The sequence below is a fragment of the Gymnodraco acuticeps genome, unplaced genomic scaffold (genome assembly GCF_902827175.1).
Source record: "Gymnodraco acuticeps unplaced genomic scaffold, fGymAcu1.1, whole genome shotgun sequence".
Classification (NCBI taxonomy): Eukaryota; Metazoa; Chordata; class Actinopteri; order Perciformes; family Bathydraconidae; genus Gymnodraco; species Gymnodraco acuticeps.
The window spans coordinates 1,809,399-1,830,949 of record NW_022990368.1 but is presented as its reverse complement, the minus strand read 5'-3'; the positions used below and the strand labels follow the sequence as shown (position 1 = coordinate 1,830,949).

Sequence of the window (21,551 nt, the reverse complement as noted above, 5' to 3'; positions counted from 1 at the left end):
CATTCCTAGAACAATGAATGTAACATTCTCAGAATGTTTTTAGAACCAAAAAATTCTAGCTGGGTATATGCTATAATCCAGAGGGTTGTGTTACTGATGACATATTTAGAGTTCAATTAAGTAACCTTTCAAATCTTTACTATGTCAAAGTGTCTGCTTTGATAGATCTTCAATTATATTGTCCAACTACTTAGCGAAAATGAAAGAAAATGCCATCAAATGAAAGCTGACGCTGTTCTTTGACTTCATAGTAACTGTGTAATTGTACATCTTGGTAGGGATAAGTATGACAAATATGATGTTGTCCAAATGTTGAGTGTCTGTTCAGAAGAAGTTGATGAGTATAGATGGAGAAGATGATGGGCAACACTCAAACTGAGAGTCAGGGAGGTTTGAAGAGAAAGATGGCAGAGATAGAAATAGAGAAGCAGATTGAAGATCAAACTGTAAATGAAATAATCATTTCTAACCTCATTTTTAGGTTGCCAGGCGACGGTTGTCCATCGTAAACTGATACAATATCAAAGTCTTCCTCCAGCGCCAGCGTGACGAAGGTTAGCTGGATCCGGTTCCTCTCCCCTGTTATTATCAGCCACGTACAGTTGGCGTAGTTGGGATAGCCGTGGGGGAAACCCGGCGACTCTATGGAGCCATTCAGTCCCTGGACGACACCACCACAAGATTCAACTGGAAGAGAGAGATAAGGACATCATCATATTAGAATAGGAGGATCTCAAATCTGCATTAAAGTATATCATTTAGACGTAAAATCATGCATTTGATTCCTGCCTTGCATACTTCAGATATTAAAGAAACAGACATTTCTATCCTGTGCCTTTTATCTTTCACATGTGTACAGGTATTTACAGGGTTTAAAAAAAGAGGGAATTTAGATTCATGCCACTGCGATGAAAGTTAATTATACATGTTTATGTTATGTCCTCTAAGACCTTTAAAAAAAAATTAATTGGTAGTGTTGGGGAAAACTAAGTGAGCACAGCTAAACTATGTGATATGTGCCAAGCCAAGTGTTACTAGATAACAAGCCCCTGTCCTCGCGTGCGACTCCAACACAATGCAACACATGGCTCACAGCCTCCCATGACACCGGAGCATATGCCATGAAAAGCTTTCATACAGTGATGTATATGAGTGCATACACAGTATATATTTAGATTCAAGGCTGCAAACCTTTTAATCCTTGTGCTGTGATCCACTTACCTCCAACCGGAGATAACTTGACACATACACCTTTACACACTTGCACAGATTACTGTATGGTGTTGTTTTAACAGCATGTACCATTTCATCTGAATGCTCACTCGTAAAAATCCCATGAAATTAAATAATTTAACATTAAAATTAGGCATTAGAATTTGTAGAATCCTAATATTGAACATAGCTTACTGTATGTATGTCATTTACATTAACTATAATATTTTCACATGCACAAATGTACGCATACAAGCTAAGCCAGTTTAAGCAGAGAATATGTTATAAGAGCAGTCCATCACACAGAACATTAGCATTATGTCGACCTTCAAATGTATAAATGTATCTGCCAAAATATGGTAATATAATTATCTAAAACAACTTGCTTGAACTTGTTTTAAAGTTAGAGAAACGTCATTGTCATCTGATAACATATTCCTTGGTATGAGGGGGGATATGATCTGGTGTAGAGGCCATCTTTACACTTATCTGTGCTATCTCAGCAGGACTTTAGGCACTCGACCGTTCCACTGGGTGTCAGTCGATGCCGACTACTAGCATATACATGTATGAGCGTATTTCACGGGGGACAGAGCTGCACACACACATGGACAGCAGAACAGACTCTATACAGCTGGCTGGGTTTTGAAGAATTCATGAACAGCTTTTAAGTGTGAAGTTCAGCGAGACAAAAAAGGCAGTAAATAAATAATAAAGCAGCTCTTAAAGCAGCCAACAGCTATGTTAATGTGTAACAAATCTGAGGAAATCTTTACAGTACGTGTAACTGCAGCAGACAAAATCAAACCACAGACTGCACTAAACAAAAACAGAACAAAACAATCCAGAGAAGACAAGCACTAGCTAAAGGAAAACAAAACTGACCAGATTAACAGTTGTGGTTCCCAAAGTAACTTCTATTAAACAAAATAAGTATTATATGGTTAAAATAGTGTAGTATCAGATGTCAAAGCAAAACGCCAAATAGTAATAATATTAAATAACACAGTCAGTATTTAAGGACCCTGTTTTACAGTATGTCTCCTTTGAGTATCCAATTCTCTTTGCTCGTTTACAAACTCTGTCTTCACTTCTTTTTTGCCACATTTCATTCTCTGTTTCTCTCTCCTCAAGAAACATGTTACGCATTGCACTCCTAAAGCAATTGCAATATACAGGACACGTTGTGCAAAGTGTGTGTGTGTGTGTGTGTGTGTGTGTGTGTGTGTGTGTGTGTGTGTGTGTGTGTGTGTGTGTGTGTGTGTGTGTGTGTGTGTGTGTGTGTGTGTGTGCGTGCGTGCGTGCGTGCGTGCGTGCGTGCGTGCGTGCGTGCGTGCATGTGTGTGTGTGCGTGCGTGTGTGTGTGTGTGTGTGTGCGTGTGCGTGTGTGTGTGTGTGAGTAAGGGAGAGAATGTGTGTGGCCAGCATGAAAGCCAGCAGTAATTATTTCTCAGACAGTGAAGGTTATTGATTTATTAACCTTATATCATCGTGAACACAGACACGCGCACACAAAATAATGCATTGTGCACTACAGAGACACTATCTTCTAGGTCACAATCTAGTCAAGCAAATGCTAACAAAGTAAATTGGTGTTCGTCTCTTTCTGTGTTTTTTGTCTTTTCCACTCTAAATGAGATTAAAACGTCCGCATTGTGCACATACCAGATGTTCTTGTTTGTCTGAAGTAACACAACACCCAGAAACACGCGTAAATACCTATAGACAGGCTCAAACGGCAGGCTGCAGCACAGAGACAGGCATATGCACACGTGATCACACACACATACAAAAACTTCATACCATCTGGAGTGTCCAGATTAATTTCAGATTGTTCTCCACCATCTTTCCAACCCAATTCACCTCTCCCCCTCAGCCTTCTTTGTGTGTGTGTCTCTCATTCTGCCTCTCTCTTTATGTCCACAGTCTCTTCCGATGCCAGACCCTCCCCTGCCCCCTTCGAGCAGATGGGATAAGTAGAATTCAGCGAATATTTGCATCAGGCCGGATGCCATGTTTCTAGCACCGCACTTTCTCCAGGCATTTATGTAACACGTTTTTCTACGTGCCTCTTCGATGATTAAGCTTTAAGCCTCACCCTTGTTTTCCGTGCTTGGATTTTGCTAGTTTAGTGTAGGCTTTTCTGATAGACTGACCAGTAACCGAGACCATATGGTCAGTGTTTCCAACAGCTGTCCTAGCGAGCAAGACACCCAACACACCTTGAAAGAAATGACAGTAGAGTGAGGCTGTACCTTGGCATAGTGTTGCTTTGAACTAAATGCATGATCAGCATTCAGTTAACATGCTCACAGTGACAATGCTAAAAAATGTATATCTAACAGGTATGATGATAACCGTGTTTATCATCTTAATTTAGGGCTGTTAACAAACTGGCACAGTTCTTAATCATGAATCAAAGTGCTGGAGGAGAAAAATGGTGACCCAATGATTGAACCAATAGATGAGGGGGGCGTCATTGTGTATACCAGATTTAATGGAAATCCATGTGCCTCACTACCAGAAATGTCAACTTCATTATGACGAAAATAGCATTTCATGGCAAGATAATCCTGATAATCATCAAAATATGGTAAAACTCTTCAAAAGCGGTTTAACAAAGCCTACTGCAATCACCTTATGCTGCAATGGCATACCCATGAGTGCTGAAAAAAAGGAATTGAATATAATTTAAAAGAAAGGCTATTAGGCTATTGAGGTGGTTCGGGCACCTAGTTAGGATGCCACCTGGGCGCCTCCCTAGGGAGGTGTTCCAGGCACGTCCAGCTGGGAAGAGACCAAGGGGTAGACCTAGGACCAGGTGGAGGGATTATATCTCTTTCGCTGGCCTGGGAGCGCCTTGGGATCCCCCAGTCAGAGCTGGTTGATGTGGCCAGGGAAAATAAAGTTTGGGGCTCTCTGCTGGAACTGCTACCCCCGCGACCCGACCACGGATAAGCGGGAGAAGATGGATGGATGGATGGATGGAAGAAAGGCTATTATTCAATTGCCACAGTTGAAAACAGTATTTTAAAAAGCTGCTTCAGACAGAATCGCAATCGAGTGCTGTGCAGACGCAAATGCTTACATACACACTGACAGTGCTCATTAAAACACATGCTTAAATCCTTCAGGTATGGTTGTTTGATTTATATCCCACAGGCTTTTCCTCTGTTATCAATGTTCACTTTAATTTAAATTGTACATGCAGGGCTGAACAAAGTTACTGTCGTGAGACATGTTCAGGTAAAATTCAGATGACTACTTGAATATTTTTTCCATATTTAACAAGTATAACAAGGAGCTGGTTGTTAAAATAAATCCAACGCACCTTTTCCACCTAGATATTTCGTATGCAGTAAAATTAATTATTTCTAAATGACCAAAAACCCTGTCTGCCTTGTTAATTAATGAATGGATCTGTGCACAGATCTACATAACAATCAGGGAGATTGTTAAATGTGAGGGTTGAGAGGCGCAGAGAGGTGCAGCGCTCTGGTAAAACCTGACCACAAGGTCCCTGGCTCATAAATCAAATGCTGGTCTCCTCTTTCCACGGCGTGCAGGGCCACAAATCAAATGCATCTTTCTAAGTTACGCTGTGTAGAACTATTGACTGCAGTGATTCAATACCAGCTATAAAAAAGTGGAGAGGAGGTGAATGGAGAGAGGAGAGAAATCTCTTGTCTATGTTTCTGGTATCCTTGTTTTCTTTCCTAGCTCTTCTCATCTACCACCCCCTCCTTCTTTTTCATTATCGCTGTGTCACAATCATTGTGTATCTTCCACATTATGTTTGTATCTCTGCAAACGTCATTCTCTCCATCTTCCCCCTCCACTGCTTATCTTTCCCTCTCCTGACCATGCTTTACAAAATGATATTATCACGCTTTCTGTACCTCTCTCCCTGCATCTCTTCCCCCAGCTCTCTGTCATCACCTCCCTTCGCTCTGTCCTGCTCTCTCATCCCATCATCCGTCTCACTTTCCCTATTTCGCCACAATTATCTCTGAATTAGTATCATGGCATCTCTCCCTAAGTGTCATTACACCACTTCCTTACTTTATCGCTATTATTATCACTATGTCGCATTGTCTTTCGGCTGGTGTCATTATATCTATCTCTCTGTATTTCCTCTCTTATCCTGCTGCAGTGTTGTTTTTATTCCACCCACTCACCTCCTATATTTATCACACGGAGAACAAATACACAACCTCTCTCTGTCTGTCTTTCTCTCTATCGCCATTTCTCGCACTCTCTGTCAACCCGCTGTCAAACAGTTTAAGTAAATTGGACTGCATTTACATTCAAGCGTTTAGTCTATTTAGCTGGTGCTCAGGGGAGATAAAAGCAGGTTTCTGAAAAATAACATAAAAGTCCATCTATGCTAAAACTTTTATTTCTTGTGAAAGCAATTACTCTAAACACGTATTCACCAGTTTGGACTTTTCACAGCCATCATTACTTTCACTCTGAGTTGATAATGAATGAGAAGGAATAGCACTTTTGTCATTTCATCTTGCGACTAAAATCCTTCAATGTTCAAAACTATTATCTCTTTGTGTTTACTTTTTAGGACTGAGATTATACTGAGCAAAGTGTGTTTGTGCTGACAAACAAATCTTGCAAACTAATAAATACCAAACAAACAGTGTTGAAAATTCTTCCAAGCCTTTCATCACACTTCAATAAGTTGAACAAAGAGCCTATTTGTTTTACGTGTCAGATATAAATTAGCTGCGCATTAAAATGAACAGAAACTGTAAATGTAATCCATACCGAAAGGGAAGAGCTAAACAGGACAGGCCCAGTCACCGATCACCATAACAACCAAGGAATGGAGCAGAGACATGTATAATACCCCATGTGACAACACACACTCTCTCACACACACACACACACACACACGCACCACACACACACACACACACACACACACACACACACACACACACACACACACACACACACACACACACACACACACGGTAAAATACGCAGAGACCAGGGGGAGAATCAAGGCCACATCCAGAGTAAATCCCAAACATTGTCAGCAAGGGATAGGGGTTGCTGTCTGAAGATAGCAGCGATAGGTAGGATGGATGATGTGTGTGTGTGTGTGTGTGTGTGTGTGTGTGTGTGTGTGTGTGTGTGTGTGTGGTGTGGTGTGTGTGTGTGTGTGTGTGTGTGTGTGTGTGTGTGTGTGTGTGGTGTGTGTGTGTGTGTGAGAGAGAGGGACGAGAGAGAGAGAGAGAGAGAGGAGAGAGAGAGATGAGAGAGACGAGAGAGAGAGAGAGAGAGAGAGAGAGAGAGAGAGAGAGAGAGAGATAGTGTCTGTGTAAGTGAGCAAGAGCCAGATCAAAGATAGAATCAGCCCGAAATAAGGACAAAGTGAGAGCGGTGCACGCTGGAGAATCGAATGTGATTGCATGGATACTTATATTTGCAGGTGTGTGCATCTGTGTATCGTAAAATATTATCTTAATTTTTCATCATTTTCATTTTGAAAAAAAACCGGATTGACTTTGCGAGGGAAGCCAACACTGCGTCTCATCAATCATCCTTCAAACTACAACTCAATAGCTTTATTTTGAGAATAGAATGAATTGAGATGATTCAAATCGACAGTGCTGACACCAAAATCTAAACAAATGTAAGACAAATAATAATTTGAGAGTATATCCCTCCTACAGGCATTGCTTCTCCCTGTAAAGGCTGTGCAGCTAAACATATTACATATTTCAAAATCATGATTGATGTATATTTCAGTGCAGATATTACTGTCTCTGCAGACGTGGTTGCTCACAGGCACCGGGCTGTCATTCCATTATTTGTATTTGCTTCAGTGGCGTCAGTAGAGCAGCCCGTTGTTGTTTGTTTGGGGGTTTGGGAGCTGCTGTCAGTCCGGTGAAGCCAAAGCACTGGGGGCAGGTTTATGAAGTGATGGCAAACGCAGTGCACAACGGAACGACAGCTCATTACTAAATGTGTCGCCCCAGTCAAGAAATACAAGTATGGGTCTTTGGAATTGGCCGTTTTAGGGTCAAATGTTTAAATTGACATGACTTTCTGCCATGTCTAAGACAGGGAGTGGAGCTTGACATGTGCTGCTCATTTTTCTCCACTGGGAAATAGCAGTCTATCCATGAACAATATGGAGTGTTTCAAGAGTCCATTTCGTGTCGAAGCAGTATTAAGTATTTAACATAAATATGAATTGATCAAACATCTATCATAACTATGACAGTATAGGCCCCCACTGAAGATGCACTGTTTTGCAGCTTCCATATATAATAAAGTCTTGAAATCACACTGTTTTCAGATATCAAGAAATGACATAGCAGCATTATCATTCATTGGAGTTGTGTTTCTGTCCACAGTGTGTACATAAGTCCATTATTTACTCCATTTAAGCAGATTTGTTGTCCCTACCAAGTCCGGAGGGAAATATTTGGCTCTTGGCTGCTAAATGTTGCGCTAAGGTCATCTGCTAGCTGCCAGCTTTGTCTGTTTGCTGTTGTGTGCTGGGCAGGAAGTCAAACGTTGTTAAAAACTGCTTGATTAAGCAATGACAATGAGACAAGGCGAAAAAGTTGCTAGAACAGCATTTAGGGGAACTTCAGGTGGTTATTGTCCATTTGTGCATGGGACATATCCAACCAATTGTTATCTTAAAACTATTGATTACTGTTTCAAACACAACTATCCTTAGGAACTCTCATAGCTATGATACTTCAGAAAGGGAGGTTTTGTGGATTCTCTTTTAAGTTTAGTGCAATTTAAGCTATCATCTCTGGCCTGGGTTTTCTTCAACACAATGCAGCGGTGTTCCTGAGTCAATGAAGGGAAAACACTCAGATATACACAGAGCCATCTAACTACAAAGATGTGACAATGAAAATCCATGATGCCCCACTTGGTTGCAGTTCTGATGCTGGAAAGTAGTGTGCTCAATATTTTACCTACCCTTGGGATAAGCTTAGAAAGCAAACAAAATATGCATTGCATTCATGAAAATCCACCTGTTCGTGTGATAAGGAGAGCATAGATTCAAAACATTCACACATACACAAATACACACTTTGCAGAAACGCACATTAGAATCTTCTGTGGTCAATGCTAGGTGGGGATATCAAATCTGTGAACTCAGCAATCTGCAGAACGCGTGTTAGAGCACAGCAAAGCAAAAAGGGTGCTGAGAGCAAGCTCTGGTAAGCAATCCTCTGTAAATATGTTTCTGTGTGTGTGTGTGTGTGTGTGTGTGTGTGTGTGTGTGTGTGTGGTGTGTGTGTGTGTGTGTGTGTGTGTGTGTGTGTGTGTGTGTGTGTGTGTGTGTGTGTGTGTGTGTGTGTGTGTGTGTGTGTGTGTGTGTGTGTGTGTGTGTGTTTTTGTGTGCGTGGCCTTGGGTGTAGTGGGTGTGTATGTGTATGTGGTAAACTGCACTATTATGCTGAGATGTTCTAATATAAACTGTAGCTGGCAGTCAGGACTGGGTCGCTCTTTCATTGCTGACAGAACACAAAAACACACTCAGCACCTGTAGGTCACATTTTTCTTTGAGTCCTTTTCGCAGCCATTTAAAAATATCTCACCTTCTCTAGCAGTTGCCTTCTCGTTCTATAATTTTCTCTCCTTCTCAATAAAGATATTTCTCCCTGACAATGGAAATCAATTGCTTGTTTCAACTGACAACAAAGCTGTTTCACTGCAAACGAAAAACAAATGAAAGTGGTCCCATAGCCCAAAGTTATATGACAGTAAGCAGCGGTTACCCTATTTTGCTTTTTTACTAAATAAAAACATCACCAAATAGGTATTGAAGCTCTAAAATTACAGTGACAGTTTTATTGTTTTAAGACAACTTGTGTTGGTTTTTGCTTACTGTTGCTAATAATCTCCATCTAAATACCACATTACAATCTCCAATGCCACATCCTTGGTTTCTTAATAAGTACATCAAAAAGTATCAGAAAGAGCAGGAAATGTTTTAACTGGGTCCAACAGCCATATATGTTTGAAAAATATGAATTCTGTAAATGAACAACCAAAATACATTTACACAAGTAGAAAGGCGATTAAATCAAATGGCACAGATGTTTTCTTTTAAACGCAAAGCAATGCTGCATGTGGTTTTAATTGTGCAAGCGTGAGTTCTTGCATATTTATCTGCAGGTGTGCGTGCTGTTTGAACACACACTCAGTAGTCTTAGAATTGTGATCATTTCTATTACAATCCCTCCCTACTGTGAAAATGATTCACTTATCCCCCCCGTCCCTCTTTTGCTCTCATGGCAACAACCAGTTTGCATTTTTCAGTGTGATTTTGAATTTAAATAATAAAGGTATGTGTCATTGATAGCTCTACACTTCTTTATGTTGAGTTTAACTCTCATTATTGATGGTGAGATACCTCCAACACATCATTTGACATTGAGCATGTTAACATTCTTTACTTTCTTTTTTTTTCAAACCAAATTTGTTCTAAAATTGATTATTTTAAATGACTCTTTGTGTTCTTATTCTGTTCTGGTAGCCTAATGTTGTGCGTAGACGGCTCTGCTAAGATTGTTCCCTAGTTTAGGTTTCATGTTATGTGTTTAGATAGGTTCCTGTTTTATTTTGATAGTCTTGTCTACCCTCATGTGTCTAAAGTACGTTTCCTGCCTTGTCTGTTTTCCCGCTGTTGTGATTGTCTAATTGTCTTCACCTGGTGTTGTCTGTCTAGTATATATAGTTCTCGTCTTCCCCTGACTCGTTGCCAGATTGTCTTGTGTGTTCCAAGCATTCCAGCATTAAGATCATTTGTCATTGTCCATAGAGTTATTATCGTCCATAGAGTTAGATTAAGTAAGTAGTTTTTGTAGTTTTTTGATAGTATAGGTTAGACAGTTTATTGAGTGTTTGTTTTGTTGCTTTATGTATTCAGTGTGTTATGACCTGTTTACATTAAAACACTTTATTTTGATACTTTGTTTGTCTCTGCATCGTGCATTTGATTCCACGCCCTTGTACAGCCTTAACGGCACTCTATAATTGTTCTGTTATTCTGTCCACCCTTGTTTCTTTTTCTTTCTTTCACTGAGTATGTATTCAATCAATCAATCAATGTTTATTTATATAGCCCAATATCACAAATGTTACATTTGTCTCAGTGGACTTCACAGTTTGTACAGAATATCAGTATGACAATACGACACCCTCTGTCCTTAGACCCTCACATCGTACAAGGAAAAACTTCCGGAGAAAACCCACAGTTTAAAGGGAAAATGGGAGAAACCTCAGGGAGAGCAACAGAGGAGGGATCCCTCTCCCAGGACGGACAGACATGCAATAGATGCTGTATTGTGTTAAATGGGGTACTTAATTGGATTTAATTATGTCCACACATTTAATTGACAATAATCATAGCCTTAGAAAAGGTTAATTTAATCAGTTGTGTTTTTCATTGCAATTTAATCTTTTTCTCAACCTTTCTTTTTAATCAAAGAGTTATCTAAGGGTGACTCAAAATCCCTTGAACTTTTATACACAAAATAGATTGTATTTAGGTGGTCTGCGGTTACAGATTCAGAGTCCGAGTGAAATGACATGTTGAGTCATGGTCCAGCTGTCAAGGGACCTGACATATGAAACACAATATCTCCTTTACTGTGGAGAGAACAGTGGTGCAAATTAAACTCAAAATATGAATTCACTCAGAATATTTGTTTATTTACCTGACAGTGTGTTGCGTTCGCGCAAACCTGAAAATGTTTCATAAGACTAGTTTGATTAATTGCTTTTCATTATTTTACTGAAAACATGATCAAGATTGCTGCATCGTGTATTCTGTTAATTATGCTCCGACTGCAACACAATATTCCCCTGAATTAAGATTCATTTAGAATATCCAAGGTTTGGTGTGAGTTATGAATGTATTACAGGTGATGTGGGGCCTTCATCAGCACATTAAAGAGGCAACGCCTCCATAATTCATGCAAAAATGGGCTGTTCTTAAAACATGCACAATTACATTTGGGTCATTGCTGATGGAAGCCTTCGGGACCAGAAAATGTTTCTTTAAATTGATGAATTACACACTGGATGTTTTAAGAATTAAATCATTTGGTAGAAATTATGCCTACAAGCCTTGACTGTTACCGTCCTAACCACAGCGTGTCGTTTCTTTAACTGATGGCCGGTGACGGGCCGAAATAATTCAGTTGTAAATAATTCAGCTTCCTTTCTCCGGCGAATTATTATTATTATAATTAGGCTCTGTCAATTCTAGTATTTACCTAATTAGTTACACCTGCAATAGCTCAGTACTTTACTGTTCTAAACAGACTGTTACCAGAGGGAAGGAGGAGTTAGAGAGGTAAGTACATCCTTATAAATTGACTTTGTCAGTGCTTCTCTGTAGTTCCTCCTTCTTGTTTTTATCTGGCTGTCTATCTTGTGTCTCCTGTGACTATGTGAGAGGGGGAGACAGAGGGTGAGGGGCAAAGACACTATGCTGGGCGATGAGTGTGATAACTCTATGTGTGTCAGTGCACAGTTAAAATGCATGCATGCAGCACACACATAATTATAATTCCAATAATGTACATTATGGCCAAATCGCCAAACCTGCAATGGACATGCAGCCTCTGGTCTCTGGAGTTTTTACGTGTGGATATAAATACTGTATAGGGCTGACTCATAGACAAAAAGATCAAAAGAAAGATTTCTAGAAAATTACCAGGAACTTTTCCATTCACAAAGATACACAACAAAGAGAAAGGCTATAAAGAGAAAGGCTATAAAGGAGAGAGGCTATAAAGGAGAGAGGCATATATGAATGCACACATTGAACCGAAAGGTAAGGAGAGAGAAAGACGCTCTGTGCATCTATATTTGCCCTTGGGGCCCTAATACTCTTTATGCTGCAGTATGCTTTGTTATTCATCTGTCGGGACATTGATATTTCACATGAGCCAGCAGGATGAGTGTGTGTGAGAGACACACACAGCTACATACAGTAAGGCCTGGGCAATATAGACGGAGAGATTATAAGTTTAGATGGAGTTAAAAAGGAGGAAAACGGTATATGTAGCTACAGTACAGTGACAGACAAAATAAAAGACAACGACAATAAGATCTGATGTAAAAAAGAGGTAGGATATACAATGTCAAGGTTTATCTATGGGGAGTTGTCAGGATCCTTTTCTTTACAGATTGTGAAATTCCAAACTAAATGAAGGACTCAATTAGTCTGCTTCATTCAAGAGTTTCACTCCAACTCCAATTTGTCTTGGTTATTCATGTAAGAGGAAAAGGTTCAGGTTCTGGTCCAGGCTCTCGTCATCTCACGCCTAGACTACTGCAACTCCCTCCTGGCTGGTCTACCTTCATGTGCCATCCGACCTCTGCAGCTCATCCAGAATGCAGCAGCTCGTCTGGTCTTCAACCTTCCTAAATTCTCCCAAACCACTCCGCTCCTCCGCTCCCTTCACTGGCTTCCGGTAACTGCTAGAATCCACTTCAAGACACTGGTACTTGCTTACCATGCTGCGAATGGATCTGGCCCTTCCTACATCCAGGACATGGTTAAACTGTACACCCCAGCGCGTGCACTACGCTCTGCATCAGCCAAACGACTCGCTGCGCCCTCGCTGCGAGGGGGACCCAAGTTCCCATCGGCGAAAACACGTGGGTTTGCTGTCCTGGCTCCAAGATGGTGGAATGAGCTCCCCATTGACATCAGGACGGCAGATAGCTTGCACATCTTCCGGGGCAAACTGAAAACTCATCTCTTTCGACTCCACTTCGAGCGATAGAACTATTAACAAAGCACTTATATACTAATAAAGGGCTGGCTTATCTAAAGCCAGTTGAGTAGCACTTGAAATGTTTTTGCTCTATGAAGCCTGATGTACTTATATGATTCTGTTTTCTTCAAGTTGTATTTTGTTGGTCGAACGCAATTATTGTAAGTCGCTTTGGATAAAAGCGTCAGCTAAATGCAATGTAATGTAATGTAATGTTTTAGAAAACATAAACAAATAAAGAAATAGAAGAAGCTTGTAAACCATTAGAGAAAGAAAGGCTTGGTCCAATATAAAAATCCTTTGATAAAAAAACATACTCTACATTATCATGAACACCAGGATAAAGGTTTTTATGGCTGAATATAAAGTCAGGTAAGAAGAACAATAATAGTCAAAGCACTATGCATAATTAATTAGGTCATATTTCAGTGGATAAAATATTTCAAAATGGTCAAACTAAAATGCGAGATATTCAACACATTAATGTTTCAGAAAATTACAAAACACGTCTATTTTTCCCTCAGCTTCTTGCAGAGGGTTCATTATTGCAATGCTTTATTCCAAGGTGGATATATACACCGTATGGCTATATAATGTGTATTTCTATTCTTTGTCTGTGCTGTTCTCCCAGGTTTCAGATGGACAGAGCTCAGTTTGGAAACAGTGATGTCAAACATTTCTGTGCACCAGGAACATTTGAATCAAAGCAACTGTCAATCAAATCTTGTGAATTCTCACCCACACAGTTATAATGAAGCACATAAGCTTGAATTATTGACTGTTAAACCTTTGATAATTAATATATTATAATATTTTTTGTCCGCTAACTTTGATTGTTGCACATTTGGAATGAATAATTTACGTTGTAGGGAAATACTCTCAGTTTGAAACTACATTTTCAGAGGCTTGAAGAACTGTACGTGCTTGCAGTCATGAATATACTAGTTCAGTTTCTGTTTCAGAACCGTGGTATACTCCTTAATTATCCTACCCAAAATTGGGTGAGTTTATTGGTGATACGTATAATGTGTTGCATATAAGATGTCTGCAGACATAATGTCATGCCGGAGCAGATCACAAACAGCAATGTTGAACTGGTGCAGTGCCAAATGTGTTTGCTGTAAGTGGATAATTTCCTGCCTGCATGACTTCAATAATGTTGTAGCTTGCAATGATATCACCAGACCTACATTAGGGAGAGGGCACACCAGGGGAGCGTGTCAACACAAATTAGATAGGTCAGTGATGTCTGGTATTAAAATGTGCCTTCACAGACCACAGCTTATTTCAGAAAACGCATGGTTTTTTGTATTAGAAAATGTATACAGCATACAGAGGCTTTAAGCGCATCAACATGTTATCCCTGCAACAATTCAAAAGGAGGAATGGATGATTCTCACAACTATTTGTCATCCACAATTGCGTGTATTATGTATGAGGGGCTTTTCTTTTCAGTTGATGACATTCTGCAGCTTTCTAAAGGCAGCAGCACCACAGGAATGTGCACTCCATCAGTCACGTATCATTTGAATGATGATTCAAAGCAGCTCACATTCCTCATTTTTGAAGAAATCATGCTGAAGTAGTACCCAAACAACACACTTGTTGTTGCATACTTGTGTATTTCTGCTTTGATACTCTGCATATCCCAGATAAAACAAATCCGTTTCCTCATGGGAGAGTTGTGGGCTCTTTTCTCCATTACGAAATGTCAGTGTGAGGTGGGAGCAAACTGCTGGTAAATGGGATGAGAGCAGCTGATCTGATTGTTCATGATTGATAACGATAATTTATTCCTCCTAATCCAGCCTCTTCTTAAATGAACGATGCAGGTGCACTGCCAGAGCGCTACAGCCTCTGGTCATGAAATTACCAAAACTCTGTCAGTCAAGGCCAAGTGCACTAGTGCCATGCATTTGACTCACAGAAATAGGGCCCTCTGAGGAGGAGGAAGGGGAGGTTGAAAGGGGGAGGAGAGGGAGTGAGAAATGGAATAAAAGTGGAACATGGAGAGAGAAGAGGGAGAACTGTTGTCTCGTTTCAAAGGGAGAGGGGGAAAAGAGAGAAAGAGCGAGAACACAAAGAGTGAAACCCCTTCTACTATCTCACAGGAAGAAATTAAAATTGTGTCGTTTCCAGGGAGGGTGCTTTTATTCTGGTGTTTCTATAGCAACAGTTTCTATGTGCCCATTTTTACCAACCTGCAGAGTTATTATTATGCAACGTGTAACCACAAAAAACACAAATGCCAGAAACAATATGATTATTACTAATCAGGCAGAGGCAGGCATTATTTTTTATCACACTACACTGCATGCATTCAGTGGAGCCTGAAACGCTCACTCCTTCAGAAACACACACACACTGGGGCATGGGACAAGTTCAGGTTGACATGACATGTTCTATGGGTTTCCTCGGAAAAAGCAGAAGGGTGGAGAAGGATTTACAGGTAGAAAAAGTGCAGTGGGATTATATCACTGTTCCTGTGCTCTTCTGTCACTCAGTCTTTCCGTTCCTAGCTTTGTGTGTCTCCGTATACCCTCATGTGTATCCTTTAGAGTGTGTGTGTGTGTGTGTGTGTGTGTGTGTGTGTGTGTGTGTGTGTGTGTGTGTGTGTGTGTGTGTGTGTGTGTGTGTGTGTGTGTGTGTGTGTGTGTGTGTGTGTGTGTGTGTGTGTGTGTGTGTGTGTGTGTGTGTGTGTGTGTGGCTATATATCCTGTATGACCGTGGCACGTTGTCATTTTCAGGAAGACAGATTGAGACGGAGAGGCATTACAGAGAACCTAGAACATCCATCTTCCACAGTGCGGGTGTGTATGTGTGTTCAAAAGCCCACAGCTCTTTAACACACTACGTCATATTCATGCATGATTTAGCGAGGGATTTTAAAACGTACACACATGCGTGCAGGATCATTAAACTCAGCGGATGCCGCCTTTTGCCTTAAGCACTTCCCATGACAACAGAATCTCATCAACACTTTCACCTAACCTTTTGTTGCTGCAGTAATCACCGATTAACAATCTGTTAGAAAGACAAGGAAGAGGCAACCAGGGTGGCAGAGAGAGAGAGTGAGGGGTGAAGCTGTGATAAAGGGAGAACAGGAAAATAAAGAAAGAAAATAAATACATATGAGAGGAGGGAGGGAGGGAGGGAGGGAGGGAGGGAGGGAGGGGGGAGGGAGGAGGAACACACATAAACTCACTCACAGGTCAAATTCATCACGTCTACTCAGCATTAATCGTTCTACATGACAAGCTATTGTAATTAGCCTATAAGGGACAGTAATCACATTACCATGAATGTGTTCCTCCTATTGAGATCAAACACAAATACATTCAAGAGCAGCTACAAAGTTGAAGGGATTAAGGTACGCACTTAACGCTTTTTGATGTGACATGTGAATCTGTAATAACCATAAAAACAAAAAGCACGAAAAGCCGAATTGTCAGTAAACTTGCAATAGCCCTGCAGGCTCAAAAGATGACAACATCAGAATCTAAAGTTAAGTAAACTCCAGGCGGCCTGCTGCAGACGTCCTGTGACTTTGGTCTCAGAGGGGTTTCACTCCTGAGGAGCCTGACATCCTGTCACCACCCTCAGCATTATGCATGAACTTCCTTCTTTTTCCTTTAGTTATTTACATACATACACACACACACACACACACACACACACACACACACACACACACACACACACACACACACACACACACACACACACACACACACACACACCACACACACACACACACACACACACACACACACACACACACACACACACACACACACACAGCTACTCTCTGCTGGCATGGGTAGCCTTTTTCTGACCGCTAAAAGAAAAGTAGAGCCCCACCGAAGGAAACTTACAGATACAAAAAGCTCTCGTCACATTTTGCAGCCACTAGTTGTGGCTTATTTTATTTGCAAATGCGTTGTTTGTTTGAGTATGCATTTCTTTGTTTCTTGAATACAATACAGTCCATTACACAAAGTGTTGTGTATAACAATACATATTGACAAGATTTATGACTGTTCTCCTGTATGCCAAGAGATCACTGTGAAATTAACCGTTACATTTAGAAACCAAGGACTTTGTTTATCAGTTAATTAAGCACTCAACTCACTTATAATCCTCAAAACATCTTTGCTCAACAATTCTGGCTTCGCAATGTCAAAATAATTATTTTCTAATGTTTTCATATACACGTGTGTTGGAATAAACACCCATACAGTTAATCAATCAATCAATGTTTATTTATATAGCCCAATATCACAAATGTTACATTTGTCTCAGTGGACTTCACAGTTTGTACAGAATATCAGTATGACAATACGACACCCTCTGTCCTTAGACCCTCACATCGTACAAGGAAAAACTTACGGAGAAAACCCACAGTTTAAAGGGGAACATGGGAGAAACCTCAGGGAGAGCAACAGAGGAGGGATCCCTCTCCCAGGACGGACAGACGTGCAATAGATGCCGTGTGTAAATTGAAAAGATAATACATTTGCAACATAGGTAGTCCAAATGTTTGGAAATGCATGTGTGTATAATAAGAACATGAATCCACGAGGATGTCAGCAATCTTGTGGGAGCCATCAGTGAAGTAGTATGATGAGAGTCTGGCAGGAGTTAAGGGTTTAACACAACCTTCATGTTGTGCTTTTAAGGATGCAAGCACAAACACAAACAACCAGTAAGGGGAGACATTACGGTTGACCTATATTATGATTTTAATTAAGCATTATGTACAACAGACTTCTGCAAAAATATTTCACATAGCAGTATGCTAGTGATTTAAAACTCTATCATACTTTAAACGCACGTTCTTTAAGTACATGTGTTGGAGGTCTTTCAGAGTCTAATGGGAAGCTTACATATTTGTCTGCTATTTGCTCCCAGTACAGAGATAAGTGTTAAGACGTCTTCAGCCTAGCTTTGCTGTAAGCTGCTGGAAACGGCAAGCAATTCTACATCAATAAGAAAAAAATACAAAGTGTCTCGGTATTCAGTGAATCCGACTAGTGATCATTTGTGTCGATGCTAGTTGGCTTGTTGTGGGATGATGCATGACACAGCTTCCTTCACTGCAGATAAACTGCTGTGTATAAGTGTTCAGGGAAATGAACATGTGTGTGCCTGCCAGGGAGAGCATGCACACAGGAAGAGAACTGACCAGACATCCATATAAATGATTACAGTCGTAGGGATATAAAGTCATAGCATTTGTCATTGTTAGTGAGAGGGAGGGAGAGCAACATGAACAGAGGCAGGCGGGAAAAAGGAGAGAGGTGTAATGGGTCCATGGAAGAAAGATTGGTACTTAAAGAAATTAAAAATCGGATCGTAGATGAGTAATGAACTCATTGAATTCTCATTAATGAGTGAAATGACCAGGAGGGATGCATGCTTAGGGAGAAAGAGTGAATACTGAGATGTGAGGGAGCCACTCCATCCAAAATATTCCCATCATATTACTTTCAAGGACTCTTGAAGTCTATTGGGATAATAAGAAATAATAGAACAAAGATAAATCATCTGTTTTTCAATGTTTTACTGATAATACTTAATTGGAAAAGGTAGTAAATATGTAAATGTGGGACAGAAACAAATAATGTATATTGTCGAACAATAGGTCAAACATTTTCAGAAAATGATTCCTTAACAGTTGCTTATTAAAACATTTCAGAAATAATTTCAAGGTATAACATTGCATAAGACTTTTCTTATTTTAAATCCGACATTTTGACATTAAGATTCTCTCTGCAAAATAGAAAAAGTGGCCCTTTTAAAGTTTTAGAAGCCCTGCATTTTATCTCGTTATTCATTCAGAGGATTTAACTTCTACATATAATTGATTCAAATATTTAATTTTCCTCAGGGAGTTTTTTTTTCTGCGGTCAAATTAAAAAGGGCATATCTCATGTTATAAAATGCATGGAGTAATAGTTTTAAGATTGCTGTATGTGGGTCATGTGACGTCCTCGGTGATTCCTGCTGTGCAATAACACAAGATATTTGAGTTTTCTCAGTGTAAGTGTTTCCTTGTTGTTTACCGTTTATCTTCACTGGAGCTACACCCACTCTTCAACCTGGCTTCTCTTTGTTGTTTGACTAAAATAAATCAATAGACTTCAGTTCAATCTAATGATGTCTTCCTGAAAACCAAATAAATACAATTTCAATATGTGACTAGGGAATCATTGTTATTATTTCAATAAAGGATCTAGACATCACTTTGTTCTGTCATACTAAAATATTAGAGGAATATGTCAAAAGAGTTTCTTTCCAAAGCATAAAGTGAGGATCTACTGGTTGTTTTACCCAGATTCAGCTTCTTACAGCATACAGTTTTCTAAACTCAGTAAAGCCTCAAGCTCTGTTTTGTTTGCTTACCCGGATTTCAGAACAGCATGTAACTGTTTTACCAGCTCAGGTGATTTATGGCAGGGCACTCTCTGGTGCGGATGCTGTATTTAGTTTAGCTTGCTGATATTCTAGTATACCAAAGAGGAACACAGTAAAAAGCCCCAAGAGGTAAAGGTCAGATAGAACAGCATTTCAGTTTCTTGGAGGGGGACAAACTTGCTTTTTATCGTTGTATAAAAAAGCAGTTACACATTTCCTCTTGGATACTGCTTCTACTTTATATTTGTTGCCTACATTTTTATTAATGGTTGAAAAAAATGTAATACTTGGTCATCAGATTTATTATAGATCCTTGCAGCCAATTTTTTTAATTAATAACGTTTTTTTAAAAGGACCTTCAAAGCAAAACTCATGATCCGTTATTGGTGATGCAACAAGGAATGAATGAATCATCAAATAGCAGCATGTCAAAGCAAATCCTTGCTGTACTGCTGAGGGACCACAATATACATGAAATAGTTATATGTAATCATTCATTTATTAAAGATATACTGCTATCAAGTCTTTTGATAAAAAAGTTCCCAAATTTAACAAACATGTTAATCCTTTGATCCCACATTTTGGAGCCATACCAGCCTTTTTAATCCACTGCACTGCATTAAACAGTGCTGCCAAATGTCAACATATTTGTCAGTGCAATTTCAAATTAACGGCAACTTACTCTCCTGAAAAATATCCAAACTCAAGGAAGCTTACAGCTCTCCAGCCTAGCTTTAAAGACACATGTGAGTGTATCTATGTGTATTGATAATCTCACCCCGGGATGCATGCTGCCACTCTGGATCGACTTGTGAGCCTGCATTACGCTCAGACACTCAGACACTCAGTCATCCAGGAAGCCTTCCCATCAAGCAGCCAGCCAATCAGTCAACCACCACTAAGTCTGTCAGCCAGTTATCTGGTCAGTTAGTCAACCGACCCGAGGTCAGTGTGACAGGAGGGCAGCCAATTAGTCAAACATCCATCTGCTTCCTGGTTACAGCGGATGGTTTTATGGTAAATCCTGAACTCACACATTGATATGCATTTCTGATCATAAATAGATCATACGCCCACCATCCTGTTTGTTTGTCTTATTTCCAACATCAACCCTGCTTCGTTTCTATTTCAGTGGTGAATCACAAAGGGAAACTGAAATGTAGGCTACATGACTATGATCAGTCGCCATTTGTGTGTGTTTGTGTGTTTTCCAGGGATTCATAAACCAGGTGTAACGCAGAGCAGGAGTCACTACCAATAACAGCATGAAGGCAAGAGAGAGAAAGAAGGAGGGTCTACATCAGAGTTTGTTTTATTAAGTTTGACAGCTTGTTGACAGCGCTGGCTTGTTTTTGATGCTGTCAGCCGATTATTAATTTAGAGCTGAATACAGTTTGTTGGATCTGTATGAGCATGTGAGATAGGACTTTGTTTCAGTTTAAGCTCACAGCTATGGGAGGTGTAAGGGAGTGCGCTACATCTGTCTGTGGTGTGGGGGGGGTGCAGAGGACACGTTAAATCATAGATAGCCTCAACTGTTCTCACTGGCCTCCAAGAGCAGATTTGCTATGCAGACTGTCAAAACCACGGCCCATTAAAAGCTAAATTGACTCCCGGAACTTTTGTTGCTAGTGTGAAGTGAGAGAGAAGATGAAGGCAGAAGCGAATCAATTATTTTTGTACTTTTTCCAAAGCAGCATGTAAAAAAAAAAGAAAAAGGAAACCCAAAAGCCATTCAAATCTCATGTTCACCAGTGAGTTTTGTGTTGTTAGTGTAAACCGACAAATGGTTTCTGGTGTTGAATTCACAGAGACACTGTGTGATTTACAGTACCTTACACTGACAGAAATGGTTTTCATTACACTGGTGAATAAAAGGTACTAATTCATTAAAATAGTTGTAGCGTCACTGAAATAAATTATTACCTCAACAACTGTTATGGCTAAATATTGTATTTTCACAAAGACCTTTTTTAAGTATCCTGAAAAGAAACTGCAACTTATGGCTTCTGTTTCTGAATTTCTGACATTTGCAATTAAATAAATAACTAAAAATCCAGCATGAATAATTCACAATATTTTGGATCAAATACTTCAACATTGATATATTGATATTACGTCGAAACTGTAGGG

General features: G+C 39.9%; 1 protein-coding gene across 1 annotated transcript in view; it reads right to left on the bottom strand.

Moving 5' to 3' along the window:
• Positions 1-269: 269 nt before the first annotated feature.
• The window catches only part of LOC117551434 (CUB and sushi domain-containing protein 1-like), a 142,056-nt gene continuing 120,774 nt past the window's right edge, over positions 270-21,551 (bottom strand). Inside the window, exon 2 of the mRNA XM_034224336.1 lies at positions 270-687. Coding sequence (XP_034080227.1) covers positions 440-687 — 248 coding nt within the window. The 3' untranslated portion in view covers positions 270-439. The remainder of the gene's footprint in view (positions 688-21,551) is intronic.